The following is a 16,370-nucleotide window of genomic DNA, read 5'->3' on the forward strand; positions in this document are numbered from 1 at the left end:
AGAGACACCTTGCCATGGAGCAGTAGTTTCAGACAAACAAATTCCTTTCTTGCAAGGAACCTCCCCAAGCAGCTGTGGGGAGGGAGGGTTTGCTCCACGATCACCAATCTAGTGTGAAGTGCAGGCCTGAACGTGCAGTCCCTCCTCCCTCCTCTTAATCCACGCAAAAACAGTGAAATTTGAAGCCCTTTTATTTCCTCCAGAGGATCCCTTTAAAAAAGTATCTTGAACTTAGAGCTTACCCTGTTTTCTGAGTGCTTTTTTTCAATTTAATATCAGTTTTAGAACGAAAGATTTCTATGCGCAAGCCAAGAGAGGAGCTGGTAAAAAGAGGGGTTCTGTTGGAAGACCCTGAGCAGGGTGAGTCTGCAAATGAACTTCTCCTCCTGTCTGTGTTCTGTGTAGCTGATCTTCCTCTAGCAAAACCTCACCCTTGCAGCCGTTCTTTTTTGGGAGACAAATTTGATGGCTCTTTGCTAATGTGGTTCCTGTCTGTTTGTCTTGCCCTTCTCAATATGCTCTCTCGTCTGACTTTTGCACCTGACGAGGAAGGCAGCCTGGTCAGTTAGGAAGATGTTGCTAAGAAAGCGCGATGCCTGTCTTGGACATCTTCCTGCCTGCTGCCAGCGGGAAGGGAAGGGGTCTTCTGTGTGTCACTTCCTATCCTGTCCCTCTTGTACGTGTCCCGCTCCAGCCGCCTCGTCTTGTCCTGCTAAGCTCCTCCATCACACTTGCGCTCACCATCTCCGGCTTGTTCTGGTCACACTCCAGACTGCACTCTAACCTCGGAGCTCAGGCTCGAAGGCCTTAGGCGTGGAAAAAGAAACCAACTGATGACTTTTGAGCTGCCTGGGTAAGGGCATTTCCTCAAAGGGTTATAGACGAGATGCTTCATGGTATGGTGTCATAGTTAGTCATGGCTAAGCTTATTGAAGCTTGCCCTGCTGTCAAAGAAGTCTTCTCCCCTTTTCTGTCATCCCTGATGTCTCTAAGTTGGGGCCATCCTGCTAAAATGAATTTTCATGCAGATCAGTTCACCATCTACTCACCTGGCTGCGTGTTGGGTGATGTGGGTGCAAGGGAGGGGGCAGGGACATGTGGTGGGAGATCAGCCAGCCTGTCTGGGTGGCAGCGTGGTCTTTGGCTTAGAGCAATGTGTAGGTGCACCTCAAAAGACGTACTGCAGAGGCAGACTTAACCTAATGCAAATTTCAGGCTGCTTCTAAGACAGATGCAAAGTGGAAAAGTGGAGGTGAAAAAGTGGTTTTCAGACCAAACCACTGAAAGCAAAACTGAGAGGAAAAGTCTTAACATGGTTGTTTGCAGCCACACTGTAATGAAAGCCATCTACAACTACCCGAGGGTGTAAATGCTGGGCTGGAGGAAGAGTTCACTGGGGTACAAAAGTGTATGAGGTCACAGGATGAAACTGTGGTTGAGAGATCAAAGGCTTTGGGTGACAAACTTCCAACCAGAAATGACAGAGGAGACATCTTCCGAACTGTAAGGGTGTGACAGAAGCCTGGCTAAGAGATGGAATTATTTTCTGCTTCGAGTCATCTGATCTGGCTTAAGAAGCAGAAGATGGCTATAATCTGGACAAAGTGCAAACCCAAGGTACGAGGGGGCAGTCAGTATTGTCGGGAGGGTTAGACTGGAAAGTGCGTATCTTAATGTCTTCTATGAGTTTAAGACACTTGGGCGGTCATAAGATGGTGGTGGTAGGTTATTGTGTTTGCTTGCAATTTTAACACTGCTCTTACAAGGTCAGTTAACTTTCTTAGGCAAGTTCTTAGGGGAAAAAATGCTGGAAACCCTTTGAGACGAGTGAGCAAGGAGGTAGGGAAGAGGTATAGCAGAGACTTTCAAACCCAGTGCAGCTGGGAGAGGAGGCCCTGCTGCTCTCTGGGCTGGTGGTCAGCAGGTTGTGCTGGGCTCACAGTAAGGAAAGAAGATAGCGTTGGACTGTCTTGACCTTGAAGGAGGTCACTGGAACTGAAGTCGAGGGTAAGGTGGTGTGAGAAGGCCATCAGGAGCGTTCTGCACATGCTGCAGCTCCCAGCCAGAGAAGGGCATGCAAGGTTTGAATGGTAAGGAAAGCTAGATCGTACTGTTCCTGTCTCCCTTGCTGAGAACTTCGGCTAGCCAGAGGCAATTGCTGCTATAAAAAGCTCCGGCTCATCTCTTGAGTTTCAGCCCTGGCTGGGGAGGAAACTCCCTCTTGCTGCTGTTTGTACTTCCTGCATTTCAGGGAAGGCAGCTAAGCAAGCGAGGCAGAGCTGTCTTCCATCTCCTCTCAGGAACCAAGGCTGTCTTTTGCAGAAAAGAGAGCCTGGGGAGCTTTTGGCTTCTTGGCACCTTTGCTTTCAGTTTCTAAATAACACCAGGTTAGGGAAGGGGAGGTAATACCTTGGGGGGGAGAGGAGGGGTGAAGAGGGCAGTGGAATAAATCATCAAAAATCAGAGCAACAGAGCATGCTGGGGTCTGACACCTGGGGGGCCCATGATGCCGTACACTGCAGTTGCTTGAGAGATGGTAACCTGAAAATGCTAAGGGTTTTTAATCAAATTGGTGATGTGTCTATTCAAGTTTTCTCGAGTTGGAAAGCAGTCAAAATGGGCAATGCCCCCCGTTAGAGTGGATGCTAAGTCTGATTTTGGGAATAATATTATGAAGAGTTTGTCCTGTCAGGGCAATGACAGAGGCAGAGAATGGTTGAGTATTTCCTCATTGTGACTAAGGCTTTCAGTGCTCTCAAAAGCACAGGCTGAAAAGAGGATGTTTTTTTTCCAAAAGAGGTCTTGCTTCTAACATTTGGGAAACTCCATCTGTAAAACCAGAAATAGTCCAAGTGAACTACATCAGATTCTGGAAATGTATCATTACAAATGATTAAAACAAAGGTAAAAAAGTGAGGAAATGTGCCTTGCTGCGGGATGTTTGGGGTAGAGCAGTGACTTTTGTGCCAAATTCAGGGTAGAGTTTGGAAGAAGGAAAATAGAGGTGCTTCAACTAATTTTAAGACTTTCTCAAAATCTATTATTGCGTGTCCAGCAGATTACTTGGCTAGTGTTGGATTTTGTCTTGCAGCAGAGAATTTCTGAATGCTCTATAATGGTGGATAGATACAGAAGGTGCTGGAGGTTTTTACCTGTCATTGCAACTTCCTTGGGCTGAGGCGCAGCATTGGGCGTACTAATCTTAAATGCAATAGCATTCTTTCTAAACAAGGTGGTAGATTAAGAGGCTGCTGAAGAAGAAAAATTCTTGATGGGATACAGTGCTGTACTGTTTTGCTTGCTGATAATGCAATCAAGGGCTCTCAGCTTCGGCTAGTCGGTGTTGCTGTGCTCTCCCCTGCAGAAGGTAGACTGAAGACCAGCTGTTTCAGAAGCCAGAGAGAAGTTGGTGCGGATCGATGGCAGTTCAGTCAGCTCAGCCATGTCTCCTCCGTCTCGTGCTTTCTGAGTGTTTTCTGTTTGCTTCTCTCCCCTCCCGTCCCCTTGCAGATGGTGAAGAACCAGATAAGCTGAACCCACCCGCGCTGAAGAATGGCCACACAGTCCCAATCGGTGGTCCTGGGGTTTGTAACCTGGCCAGCCAGGAGGAAGAGGCCACAAAGCCATCCAGCCTTAGGAAGCCTGTTCCAGCTGAGGAACCAAAGAAAAGGCAGGGTAAGAAACCAGATGTGTACAAAATCGGTTGCTTCAGATTCTCCCAGGACCAGTTTTGAATTCCTATCTGATTATTCCCGCCCCGCTCTGGGCCCTCCAGTCTCTTAAACCGAGCTCTCTCACTCTGCAGGCTCATCCAGCAGCCACTCTGGGCCTGAACTGGAACCACCTCAGGAGCCATATGTTCCCAGACAGCCTCTCCTTCCCCCAAAAAGACCTCCCTCCACTTCCCAGGAGGCAAACGAAGCACAGGCGAAGGATCCAACGCCTGCCAGCAGCACTGCAAAAACTGCACCCTCCACCACAGCCCCTGTTGCGGCAAAGACACTCAATTCCACAGCTGCCCCTTCCCCAGCCCCCAGGACTCTGCCCCCTACTCTTGCCAGTGCCAACACTACTGCTCCCACGAGTACAACCAGCACAGCTCCTGCCAAACAGCCTCCCGTCCCTCCTCCCAAACCTGTCAACAGAAATAGCAACTCAGTAATAGGTAAGTGCCTCCGTTAGCTGTTTTTTGTACCCTGGGATGTTCTGGAGCCCTTGCTTTGAGAGTCTCTTCCCTTCATAAGGGAAGATTTTTAGTATGATGTAGCAAACGTATCATGAATGTCTGACCATCTTTCCTGAATACAGTCCAGTTTGGACTCAGAAGATCTGCCAGTGTTTAGCCAGGACACATGTGTGCTGAGAACAATGTAATTACTGGAGTCTTCTGCCGTGAGCCATCCAATCTGTCAGACGTGCGTGTTTCCAACAGCTACCTGCAGGAGGGAATCCCTGCCTGCTTTTGGCAGGAGTGGGGGTGGTGCAAGGAGAGGGGAAGGCATTTCTGTCAACTGTAAGAGAGTGTCTTTGGATGTTGATGCTTCACTGAGACCTGGGATTCAGCTGTGGACAGCTGGGATTGGTGGATGGTGTATGAGATTTTTGCTTTGCGAGACTATGGTCAGTGAGAATTGATGCTTTTAGCTGGCCTTTGCAAAAAGCAAAACCAAAAAAATCCACATCACACCAAACAATGTCTGTTATGGCTCTCACCGCTGGGCCATGTCGTTTCCACTTAGTGCAGAGAGGCCAGGAGCTGGCAGGGGTAATTCAGACTTCCCTGGTTATACTCAGGCAGCTTCTCCACGCTAGGGTATTGCCATTTTAGTCTCGTCCTTAAGTCTTGTCCCATGGATAAATCAGCTCAACTGTAATTTGAGCTGAATCTTCCCACTTAAAGAATTAAATGTCTTTATCTCTGTAACTTTTCTAAGCAGAAGATCTGGGGACAGTTTCTTAAAGCTGAATGAGTCCCTGCTTTCTTTAGGCATTTTAGAGGCCTTAAAGGTGCATCACTGCTGGAGTAGATGGGACAACTCCCATCCAGTCGACGGCCAGCCTGTTCACATTTCACAGACCACCTGCTAATCTTTGGACTGCATTAGCAGAGGCTAGTACAGATCAGGAGAGGGGTTCCCGGGAAGATCAATCAGGCAGGTCTGCACTATTATCACAGAAACTGGAGGCGTTACCCAGGTGTGGTTTGGGAGGCAGTGGTAGAAGCTTAGATCGTGTGCAAGTTACCATCTGAAGTAGCCTGGGTCACTGCATCGCTCTGTTCTGCTTGGGGCTTCTCCTTGCTCTAACAGGTTTTGCAAGCAACCTTGATACGATGTTAAACGCTCCTGTATGCCAGACCAGCTTGATTAGTCTGACCGTACTGGAGCACTTGATGAAATACTTTCTTGTTTTCTTTAAGCTGCTTGCACACATCACAGATGGTATTTGAAATGCCCCAGCGCTAATTGCAGGAGGTACTTGTGGAACAAAAAATGTGGCTGGAGACAGCAGTCTATCAAACATATGTTCAGACCCAGCCTGCCTCTCTCCCCAACAATACAGGGCTGGGCTCAGTGCACCTGCGGCTGCAGGGGTGTGGAGGAGAGGAGAGCAGCCAGCCCCTCTTTTGTCTCCTGGATGAGAATGCAGATGCAGAAAGAGGCTTTGCAGCTCTCTGCAGGGCTGTGCATCCAGCATGATGGAGCTGTAACTGCGGCCTGCGTGCAGTCATTGCCGTGCGAGCCTTGTTTTGTTGCTGTGGATAAAAGCAGCAGTGGAATTAGCTTCATGAGCTCTCCGCAGGTCTTTGATGCATGCTCTGACTCGGGCATGTGTGTGCTTTTGTGCTGCTATTATAACCTAAGGCAGTGGAGGACTGTTAATGTGCAGATCGCCCCTTTGTTCCCTCCTGAAGATGTTCCCTTATGTTCGTTCTCTGAGCAGTTCTGGTGTGTCTGATGCAGTAGCTGAAAATAAGGCTCAGGAAACACTTGCTTTTGGGGAATGGGAATTTAATCAGCATCAGCTTGAAAAAGCAAGCAGGGCAAATGGTGGTGTCCTGCTGGCCGGGAGCTTGGCGGCAGCCCTGGTGTTGGTGCCGCTGACAGGTTTCAGGAGCCACAGTTTCTGTAGCCTGGGCTAGAGCACCAGATCTGGCCGCAGTGGCACGTCGCAAGAGGTGGTGCCAGTCGTTGCACTGGGTTTATCACACTGCAGGGAGACGGGCTGGCTCGGGAGGATGCTTTGAGTGGTGCCCAGCCCTTTTCTGTCTCCTCTCCCTTCTGCCAGCTACTTGGTCCCTTTCAAAATCTGTCTTTGATTGCCCAAAGGTGATTCGAGCCTGGTCCTGCCAGGCTTCCAGCACTACTGAGGAGATACTGAAATCCCTCTGGGCTGAAGCTGATGGGAGCTGAGGGCACTCGGTGTTTTGCGCAATCTGGACCTTAATCTACAAGGGGAAAGTCTGAAAATGCTAAACATCCCAAAAATGTGCCCACCTCTCTGCAGTTATGCAGCCTTATCTCGGTGAAACACCCCCCTACTTGCAGCACCCTCTTGTGGTGTCTGGTACTGCGGATTCCTCCCAGCTCCGTGCTGGGGCCACTGCTGTGTGACCACCACCCGATCCAGGTGAAATGTGCAGTGAGTCTGATCCTCTTCAAGCAGGTGGCCAAAACCTTTCCAAGCCCAAGAAGCCATCGATGTATGAATGTTAAAGGCTACAAACTTTTAAAGCAAGAACAGTCTTCACTGGTGCAACTTCTTCCCTAGGAACCAAAGGGTGTTCTAGGAACCTGAGATTACCTGCTGCAGGCATTTTCCATGATATGACACAGTCTCCATTTCTCCCTCTCTCTCACACAGCAGACAAACTCTATGTAGACTCAAGGCTCTTAAATATTTTTGGAAGTTTTGCTAGTTATTTTGTAGTTGCAGAGAAGCTTATATGGGACTTAAGGAACAGGGTGCAAAGGGAGTGGAGCAGAACCTCATCCTCAAACAGGCAGGAGCTGCTGGCAGCAAGGTGTTCTTGGGCTGGGTCTGGCACGTGAATGGAACGGAAAGGGGGAGAGCACATTGCTGCTTGCAGTTCTGACTTTTGCCTTTGAGTGAGACTTCCCAAAAAGTTTTTTAATGTGCAAGGGAACCATTAACACAACTGTAGTCTGGGGTGTCCTGGATGTCTCAGATTCCTTTGCAAACCGATGCTGTAAATATAGCCATAAAATGCCCTACATACCTGCATTCCTTGGCTGAGGGCGCGGGCTGATCTGGGTGAGCTCCATCTGCTGTCACTTGAGGGCTGGTGCTGTTTCTCTCTCTCCAAAGCAGCAGGATGCACAGACCTCTCCCAGCCTGCTTGTTTCTGGCTGCTCTCCCAAGACTTACCTTTGCTTCAGGAAGGACAAACTACAGGCTTGCAACCTGGTTATTTCTGGCACCGTGTTCTAGCAGAAAAGCAGCAGAGATTGCTTGGTCCAAGGCTCCGAGTGCTTTGCCATGCTTATTCCACACTGGTGAAGGATATCTGTAAAATGCCCTGTTAAATATAGTGGCTTTTGTGCGTTTTATTTTCAGCTGAACTTTCTCAAGCAATGAACAGTGGTACAGGCTTGTCCAAGCCTTCCCCTCCTCTCCCACCGAAGAGAGGCCTCCTGCCTAACAACACGTCAGAGGCAGCTATCACTTCCAAGCCCCCGAACGACAGGACAGTGACAGCTAACCGCCCCGCACTGATACCGATGCACATGAGCTCTGCTTACCCGCCACCCTCGCCTTCGCCGCCGCTGCCCACCCACATACCCCCTGAGCCTCCGCGCATGCCCTTGCCTGCCTCCACCCCTGTCCTGGATCCTCCGCGCTCCTTGGATCTACCCAAAGAGACGACGATTCCTCCTCCTCCTCCTCCTGAAGACTTCAGGTCCTTGGAAGTGTCGAAGAGGATGGCAGAGCAAGGGTTTGGTGAATCTCACATGCTGCCTCGCCTGCCCCAAATCCCATTGCACATCCGTATCCAGCAGGCGCTGGCCAGTCCTCTGCCTGTCACCCCACCTGCCGAGGGGTCTCACAGGGCTCACTCGCTGCTCTTCGAGAACGATGGCTTTGGAGAAGACAATGGCACCCTGGGCAGGACGAGGTCCCTGCCTGTCACCATCGAGATGCTGAAAGTGTGAGTACCTGCTGTACACGTGTGCAGTGAACGCCTAGCAGTGGTGTGGGTCACGCTGGGCTCTGACGTGTTGGTGTCGTACTCCCTACTTCTGCGAGGCTGTGATGGTGAGGAGGGCTCTGGGCAGGGCTGGCTCCTTTGCTGGTTTTTTGCAACAGCCTAGAAACCATTTTGCCTGTTGGCTGAATCTGTGTTTCAGCCTTTTAGGGGACCAGTGCATCTTGCCCATGAAATTAACTCTGGTTCTGGGATTTTATTGCTTACAAAGGGAAATGGGTTCCAGACTACAAACACAGGCTGATGCCAGGAATCCAGGCCTGGCCTGTCTTTAATTGCACCAAGACAAAACAAGGTCCTGGATTTCATCCATTTGTGGCCTTCCTTAGCCTTTCATTTTGCAAAACAGAAGTGGGAAAAGGACTGTCTTGTATTATAACAGAGTTGAACCTGCAAGTCCCAAAGCAGGGGGGTGAGAGGGCTGTTTGGTTCTGCAAAGAATCTGCCTCTGGCATTTCCTCTGCCAGAGCTCCCTCTGCTTTGGAGAGAGGGAACGGTGCAGGATTGTGGGGGCGGCTCTTGCATCTCTGGTTCCTGGGCTGCCCCCAGACCTGCCTTCTACGTGCTGAGGAGAGCTAACAAGGTGTTGATCTTGGGGGTATTCCCCAGCCCGTGGCATGTGTTAAGAGATGTAATAGTGTGCTTCTCGTTAGTCCAGACGATGAGGAAGAGGAAGAAGATGACCAGGAAGAGGAGCAGAATTCGGGCCCTCGTGTGTATATTGGAGATGTGCCATCTGTCACGGTCATCCCAAAACTGGTACCCCAGGTCCTGCCGGAGGAGCAGGAAGGAGATGAAGGGATGAGCGACTCTGACTCGGAGGGGCCCATCCTGTACAAAGATGACGAGGATGAGGAAGAAGATGAAAGCCATAACAGTAAGGCTTTGACATTGCAGTTGGCTTTTTCTCTGCTGAACTCGTGCCTGGCTGTATTGAGATTTGGATCAAAGAGCTAGTTCAAACAGTGCTTCAAAGCAGCTGGTTCTTGGTTTCATGATGTACCACATGTCCTCTTCCTCACTTTTTCAAAGGCTCTGCAGCCAAACCTGTATGCTCATCTGCTGAGATGCACCGCTCCAGTTGCAGATGGCTCCTGCAACAGCTTGTGCTGTCCTGCCCCTTCAGGTGGGATAGCATTAGGTGAGCATGCGGGCATCACGCAGAAGTGCTGGCGGCTGCTGTAGTGTGACTAGCTCTGGTTAGCTCTGGAGCTGTAGTGCAGAGCTTTGAAAGCAAGCTTCAGGGGGAGCGCAACTGCCAGGGGCACGTGGCTCGTATCGTTGTGCTCAGGCACTGCAGTCTTCAGTCGCGTCCCGTTGCTCTTCCTCCCCACAGGCACGCTGGCTAACAAAGTGAAGAGGAAAGACACGCTAGCTATAAAGCTGGGGAACGCAACCATGCCGCAGGAGGAGAAGGTTGTCTTCCCTCGGAAAAGCAAGGAGGAGTGGAACGAAATTCGGCACCAGATTGGGACAACGCTGATCAGGTACGAAGAATGGAGGAGGGTGATACGTCTGAGCCGTTGGCACAGCGTGTGAGGGGTGGGATTGGACAAAGCTGTTGCCTGGGATATGATGGGTGGTTGGGCACTACTGCTGGATCAGGGCTGGGAGGCTAAGTGTTGCTTTTCCCCCTTGGTTATAAAAGTTGGAAGTTCCTTCCGGAGTTGAGCAATGTCCCCTGACAGGCCCCTGTTTCCAGATGTTAAAAGGACTGGGAGGGGAAAATCTCAAGGACTACAGAAATGTTACTGCTGTGAAATATGGATGGTGTATAAAGACGTGGACAGACGCAGGCTGAGCGCTGATGCATTAGGTGGTGATTAAGCTGAGGCTGTTGATAGTCCGGGCTCTGCCATCTCCTTGAGTTCCCTGTAAAGTTGCCTCTGAGCTTTTGAGAGGCCGTAGCGCTTTCCAAACCTGTGCCTGTGGGTGAACGGCTGTTTGAGTGGAGGAGAGTGCAAAACAGGGCAGCAGAGGTCTCCACTGGTGAATGGAGGGTGTCGAGGAGGCTTTCCAGTGCACTGAAACCAAGCAGTTGTATTCTTCATCCCCTACTGATGAATGACCAGATAAAACATTACGCACTTGTCATGCTTTTCTTTAGGCGACTGAGTCAGAGACCAACAGCAGAAGAACTGGAGCAGAGGAACATACTTCAACGTGAGTAATGCTTCTCTAGTGGTCCTAAGTAATAAAATAAGTTTGCCTTTAACATCTTAGTCCGGGCGTACCTAGAATCTGCTTGAAATGTAGTGGTGGAGGACTGTGTTTTGGTTATAGTGCTGTAGTAAAGCAGTTCAACTAATTTTTCCCAGTACTTCGTTACTGTCAGAAACTGGCTCTGGATAAAGTGAGACCTTAGTGGTGGTACCAAGCAATACAGTTCAAAGCATCATGTTATAGAAAGGCTACCTGTCCCCTGCCTGACACCTCAGGGAAAAGTATGCGAACTGGTTAAAACTCTGGTGTTACACAGCAGGGTCTGTTAAAGGTGTTTTTGTTTGGGCTGGACTTTTATTTGTGGTCCAGACATTACAGCGTTGTATCGCATGATCCAAAAAGCAGCAGTTCGTTGCTCAGTCAGTGGTGTTTCTCTTGGCTGTACCTTGCTCCGCAAAAGTTTTAAATAAACATCTTGAGGAAAGGGAAATGTCAGTTCAGGAAGTTTCCATTTAAAATATTTATCTGTGCTGTTGTTCTCTTTAAGCTATTAGTATGATAGCTTTGAGGAGGAGCAATCTGCAAAGTGGCTTGGATGTATTTTGACAATATGGCCATTAATCTTTAACATACACGGGGCTGGAGAGAATGACTCATTCGTGCTGCGTAAAGGCCCATATTGCCACTGTCAGTCAGGGGGTGCTTGGTGAGTAAGGGTATTGAGCTGGACTGCGCTCTCTGCCTGTAATAAGTGCAGACGTGCCACAGTGAGCTTTCAGATATGTAGATAATCCGATATAGCTCGATACTTTCCTTTGTTCAAGTCCAGAAAGCACTTTTCAAAGCCTGTGATGCTTACAGGAAAAATTTATTTTTTCCCTTGGCAGCGAAAAATGAAGCTGACCGTCAAGCTGAGAAGCGAGAGATCAAACGCAGGCTCACCAGAAAGGTACTGCTGGCCTCCGTGCTGTGATCGCCATCTGGCAGAGCTGTCGGGATGGTGGTGGCTATGAGCACATCGTAGGTCCCTTGCTGTGGGTGAAGTCACGGGGCTATTGTGTAAGTGTCCCCAGTGCCCTCTGACTGCAGTGACTTTGGAACGTGGACTGTCACCAACGGTGAGCCGTTGGCACCGCGGCCACGTTTGTCAGTGATAGATCTGAGCTGGCATCAAGCGTAACAAGCTAGATGAGAACTAAATTTGGCACCTGGCACTTGAAAGGCTTCCTGGTGCTGGCCTGGCTGTTCTAACACAGTACTTCAGTGGCCACGACTTTCACACCAGGTGCCCCAAAATCCATTTCTAAAGTAACAGCAGTGTGGGAGAAGCTGAGTAGAGCAACAGCTGCTTTTACTATTACGTTCGAGTTACTTGTGGTTGTTACTCATGGCTGGGAATAACTTCCCAAGGGCCTGTGGGTATGAAATGCGAGTGGTGCCATTGCTGAAGCGGGGAACGGGCTTGCTTGGTTTAAGGGTGTCACGCAGGGCTCACCCTCGTAATGGCTGTTCCCAAACCCCTCAGTGTCTTCCTTCTCCTTGGCAATGTGTGGCCTTGGTTCTGCCCTAGCCTGTTCTCGTGATCCAAACGAGACGACGCTGTCTGTAAGAGGGTTTGCCTATCCCCTTGCAGGCTGCGAGCAGGACCTAGTAGTATCTGTGGTTCAGGCCCAGTGAGGGAACTGGTTTTAGTTTTGCTTAGAACGCTTAGTCCTGAAATGCTTTTGTGGACAGGGCACAAACTAACTTCCTTTGTTCTTGCTGGTGTTCAGCTTAGCCAAAGGCCTACAGTGGCAGAGCTGCAGGCCAGGAAGATCCTGAGGTTTAACGAATATGTGGAAGTAACAGATGCTCAAGACTATGACCGGCGAGCGGATAAGCCGTGGACAAAGCTAACACCAGCTGACAAGGTAACAGGGAGTGCCCTGTCCCCAGGAGCTAGACCGGGACGTCCCACGCAAAAGGGCGTGAGCCAAGGAGATTTGCTCTGTTCCTTTTGCTTCACCTCTGCATCTTTCCCTCCGCCACCCCACCAAGCACCACCAGTGTCCCTTCACCCACGGGTGCTGTACCCAGCCCTGCTTGCTGTCCCCTCCACGGTGACGTGGAGCCCAAGTGGGCACGGTCTGCACGCCGGCGTGGCCTCCGCCTCAGCTTCTGCGTGATATAAGAGGACGCGAGGTGCAGGGCGTTGGTCAGAGGAGTGCAGTTCCTTGCAGGCTGAGGCAGGCCTAGGCAAGAAGCTGGCAGGGAAGCAATCTGTTCTTGTCTTCCCCGGCCACTTGGGACTGCCCAGCCCTCGGTGGGGAGGAGGTGGGGCGGATTAAACGTAGCCTGGTGTGAATGGGCTGCGAAAGCTGGGGTGGCTGCTGCAGTCTGAGCTCCTTCCTTTACCAAAGGAGCTGTGGGACAAAACACCCTGCGTATCAAAACTGCTCTTAACTCTTCACCACTGAAAGATGGTACAGATCAGCCCTGAGCAGGGGTTGGAGGTGCAGCACCTTCTTGCCAGGTCTGAGCTCACCTGAGGTGGGAGAGAGGATAATATATGCTTTAGCAGGAGATAAAAAAAAAAAAAATCTCACTTTTTGTGTAGGCTGCCATCCGGAAGGAGCTGAATGAGTTTAAGAGCTGTGAAATGGAAGTCCACGAGGACAGCAAGCAGTTCACGAGGTGAGTGAGAACACATTGCTCAGAGTTTCAGTCTTGTTAGGAGAGCTGTGCTGCAGGGTTAGTGCTGAGAGGCAAAACGTTAAAACCTTAGAAAAATGACTTGTACAGCAGTTGGAGATTTAATGTCCCTTTCTGCCTTGGTGGTGTTGGGTGACTGGAGGAGTAGCAGACATGAAGTGGGTTGTTTTTCCTTAAACTGCGGCTTCGATCTTGGAAACTCAAAGTCACCAGTGGCTGGTTTGAGGTGTATCTGAAACCAGTGTGACCTTGCAGCTGGAGTGTGCTTTTCTGGGGCTAGAGACATGTGCAGCAGGAGCCACAGCCACAGAACACCTTGGTAGTTAGCTCAGATATTATCTATGAAGTAACATGTGGATCACGGTCCAAGTGATTCTCCCCCCCCCCCCCCCCCCCCCCCCCAACAGTTGCTCTGTGTGGCTAAGATGGGTGTTGGCAGAGCACAAGAGGTGCAGAGGTGAAATCGTTTGATGTTAACAGCTTCACTGAGGGCTGAGAGTTCAGAGATAATTCAGTTTACTCTTTTTGGCCATCTGTAGTGCCTCGGTAACCATTTAACCTGAATTCCAAGGATGACACTTGGATTTTTCACTTGGCTTTTAGGTACCATCGACCATAATCTTCCAAGAAGGGAGCAAGAGACCCGAGAGGACTGGAAGTTCTCTGCGTCCCTCTCCTAGGCAATACAGCGAGGGTGGAACCTCGGCTCTTCCAAGATTTGCCTTCAAAACATATCCAGAAAAGGGCTTTCGGCCAGAGAAAGGGGAATCCTGTCTGAATGTAGCATTTCACTGGAACAAACACGTCTCGAGTGCCATCAGGCTGGAACTGAACACTATACCTCGCGCAGCTCAGCAATACGCCTCTGCTCCGGCGCCAGCATCCCTGCCAGGAGACCATGCACATGTGAATGAGCGGTTCGTTCCCCAGCTCCCTTTCTCAGCCCAGACAGGCCCAGTTCTCAGCTGTACATACTCCTTTTGGGGTGCAACTCCTTCGTTTCCTCCTCCTTACCGAGAGGCGCGGGGGGGGGAAAAGGCAGCTCTAGTGTTGGAAAGCTGAGGAACGGAGAGAGGATGTGCTAAGAAGCACGTGTGTATATTAGCTGTGTACAGAGAACCCCGCACAGATGCTGACCTGGCAGAGAACTGACATGTGACTCATCATTTTTTGGTTTTGCTTGCGTCTCCGTCATGTCCTTAATGTCCTGAATCACTACTGACCAACGGTTTGTTGTCCTGGAAGGGAATTGTATAGATATTAACATATGCTGCATCTTTTTGTTAAAAAAAAAAAAAAAAGAAAAAAAAAAAGAAAAACCACAACTTAAATGTGTAAAACATTCCCTCCCCACTCTCTCTCACACTTGCTGTGATGTTAACAGATCTTGTCTTGAGATATCTAGGCTTGTTTAACAAATTACAGAACCAGGAAATGACTGTTGCCTTTTTAAAACTTTTTAATTTGGGGAAGCAGTGAGAGTAGTCAATTCTTTATATTGTGGCTTCCTCTCAGATATTTTTTACTCTCCCAAATCAGGGTGAAACTTGCCTTTTCTTATTTTTACAGCTAAACCTACTGGAAACTTGATAATTTCACTGTGTGGGTGGAAGGGAGGGGAACAAGAGGTTTTAAAAAGTGACCTTAAAAAGATATCCTTTCTCTTCTGAGAATGATCTCATATTGGTTCTTCCTGAATGTGGGTGTTTTTTTTTTTAAAAAAAAAAAAAAAATCTGGTATTGGCCACTGCTGTATCATGCACAAAACCTAACCCATGTGTGAGATGCCACTTAACGTGAAGAAGGGAGTATCGCAGGACGAGGAGGGTGCGCGAATGGAGAAAAGGACTTGCCTTGTTCACAAACCCGTCTCCTTTGTTGCTCGGGGTGGGCCTGGCTGTGCTGCCTGTGCCTCCGCGCTGTGCCAACACCCGGGACGGGGCCCTCACCCCGGGCTGCCTTCGCCCCGTGGCCGTGGCCCTGCCCGCGGGAGATGGTGGGGGGATCTTCCCTCACAGCTTCCCCCTGTACAGTACGCCTGTAGACTAAATCATTGCATTGTATATCAGTCTCCTCATCAACAGATTTTAATTATTGAATAAAAGTATTTTAGGATTTTTTTTTTTAAACTGCTTTTGTGGTTGTGGTTTTTGGTCAGGGGAAGAAGGACTGCTGCGGTGCGCGGCTCCAGTTGAGGGTCAGCACCTCACGGGAGGCAACGGCAGGGCCAGGAGCGGCTGCGGCCGGCTCCGCCATGGCCGCGCCTCACCGCAGGCGGCCGCCTTTCCCGCCTTCCCTCCGCGCATGCGCCAACCGCCGCCTCCCCGCCCCCGCGCATGGGCCAGTTCCTCGCCCACGCCCTCTCACTGCGCACGCGCCGCTTATCCCGCCCCTTGCGCGGAGCTGATGCGCATGCGCACTCTAGCCCCGCCCCCTGCCGTTCTATAAATACCGCGACGCGGGAGCCGCTGGTCCTTTTTCTTCGCGACGAGCCGTGGCGGTAGGTAGGTCTGGTCCGACCCCGGCGGCGGGGCCGCGGCCTTCCCCTTCCCCGCTTCCCTGCGCTGTGGCGTGGGGTCCCTACGGCCACGCTGCCTGCGGCCAGCTGTAGGGACACTGCGTCCCTGTTTCCGTGCCAATAAGAGGCCGTGAGCGGCCTTCGCTGGGTGCTCGGCGCTGCTGAGGGGACACCCTGGGGCCGCACTGTCCTCGGCCGCTCCTCACCTGGTTTTTCTTTTCCCTAAGGCTGTGCTGACGCCTGCCCCGGCCCGGCCTCGTCCAGCTCCTTCCCGAGGTGAGTATCGGCCGTGGGGTCATGTCTGTGAGTCGTGTGTAACTCGGGGAGCCGGGGAAAGCGGGGACGCGTGTGGGTTTGGGGATGAAGGTGGCCGCGGTGCTTTAAAACATCAATCCAACGTGGATACCCGGAGAAGTCGCTCTCTCTCGGCTCTGTCCGTGTGGCGCATGGGAGCGTAGGCCTTCGGGCCCGTGACGTACAGTCCCTTTCCACGACGTTGGAGAACAAGCCGGGCCTCGAGTCTGCAGCCTGCATATTCCTACTGCTTCTCTGAGCCCTCGGGCGGTGACAGAGGAGATAAACCATGCAGGAAACAGCTCTTCCACTCAAAATGGCTTCGGGGGGGGGGGGGCATGGGGAGACACGTGTGGTCTGCACGGCTGGGGGGGGGCGAAGGGAAAAGGAGAAACTTGAGCAGTTACTTAAAATACCTTTTTACTATTTCCAGTAAACTTGACAAGTTTGAAGTGAGTGGATCACTGATATGGAAGG

The 16,370-nt window shown here is 50.7% G+C and overlaps 1 protein-coding gene and 1 non-coding gene across 12 annotated transcripts in view; both read left to right on the forward strand.

The window, feature by feature from the left end:
• Window positions 1–16,370, forward strand: part of PHACTR4 (phosphatase and actin regulator 4) — a 91,264-nt gene that overhangs the window by 73,721 nt on the left and 1,173 nt on the right. For 9 of the 11 annotated variants that reach the window (XM_075173558.1, XM_075173557.1, XM_075173561.1 and 6 more), the window contains 13 exons: window positions 280–360; window positions 3,511–3,675; window positions 3,806–4,165; window positions 7,579–8,170; window positions 8,881–9,104; window positions 9,564–9,714; window positions 10,335–10,390; window positions 11,278–11,339; window positions 12,163–12,300; window positions 12,987–13,063; window positions 13,685–15,585; window positions 15,827–15,875; window positions 16,327–16,369. In XM_075173558.1, coding sequence (XP_075029659.1) covers window positions 280–360; window positions 3,511–3,675; window positions 3,806–4,165; window positions 7,579–8,170; window positions 8,881–9,104; window positions 9,564–9,714; window positions 10,335–10,390; window positions 11,278–11,339; window positions 12,163–12,300; window positions 12,987–13,063; window positions 13,685–13,700 — 1,922 coding nt within the window. In that variant the 3' untranslated portion in view covers window positions 13,701–15,585; window positions 15,827–15,875; window positions 16,327–16,369. Of the gene's footprint in view, window positions 1–279; window positions 361–3,510; window positions 3,676–3,805; window positions 4,166–7,578; window positions 8,171–8,880; window positions 9,105–9,259; window positions 9,369–9,563; window positions 9,715–10,334; window positions 10,391–11,277; window positions 11,340–12,162; window positions 12,301–12,986; window positions 13,064–13,684; window positions 15,586–15,826; window positions 15,876–16,326; window position 16,370 lie in introns of those variants that run through there. The other 2 variants (XM_075173559.1, XM_075173560.1) reach the window with 2 other exon arrangements.
• On the forward strand, window positions 15,993–16,197 carry LOC142093058 (small nucleolar RNA SNORA73 family). The gene has a single exon (XR_012677287.1). It is a non-coding gene; the product is annotated as a small nucleolar RNA SNORA73 family (small nucleolar RNA).

This window comes from Calonectris borealis, chromosome 25 (assembly GCF_964195595.1).
Source record: "Calonectris borealis chromosome 25, bCalBor7.hap1.2, whole genome shotgun sequence".
Classification (NCBI taxonomy): Eukaryota; Metazoa; Chordata; class Aves; order Procellariiformes; family Procellariidae; genus Calonectris; species Calonectris borealis.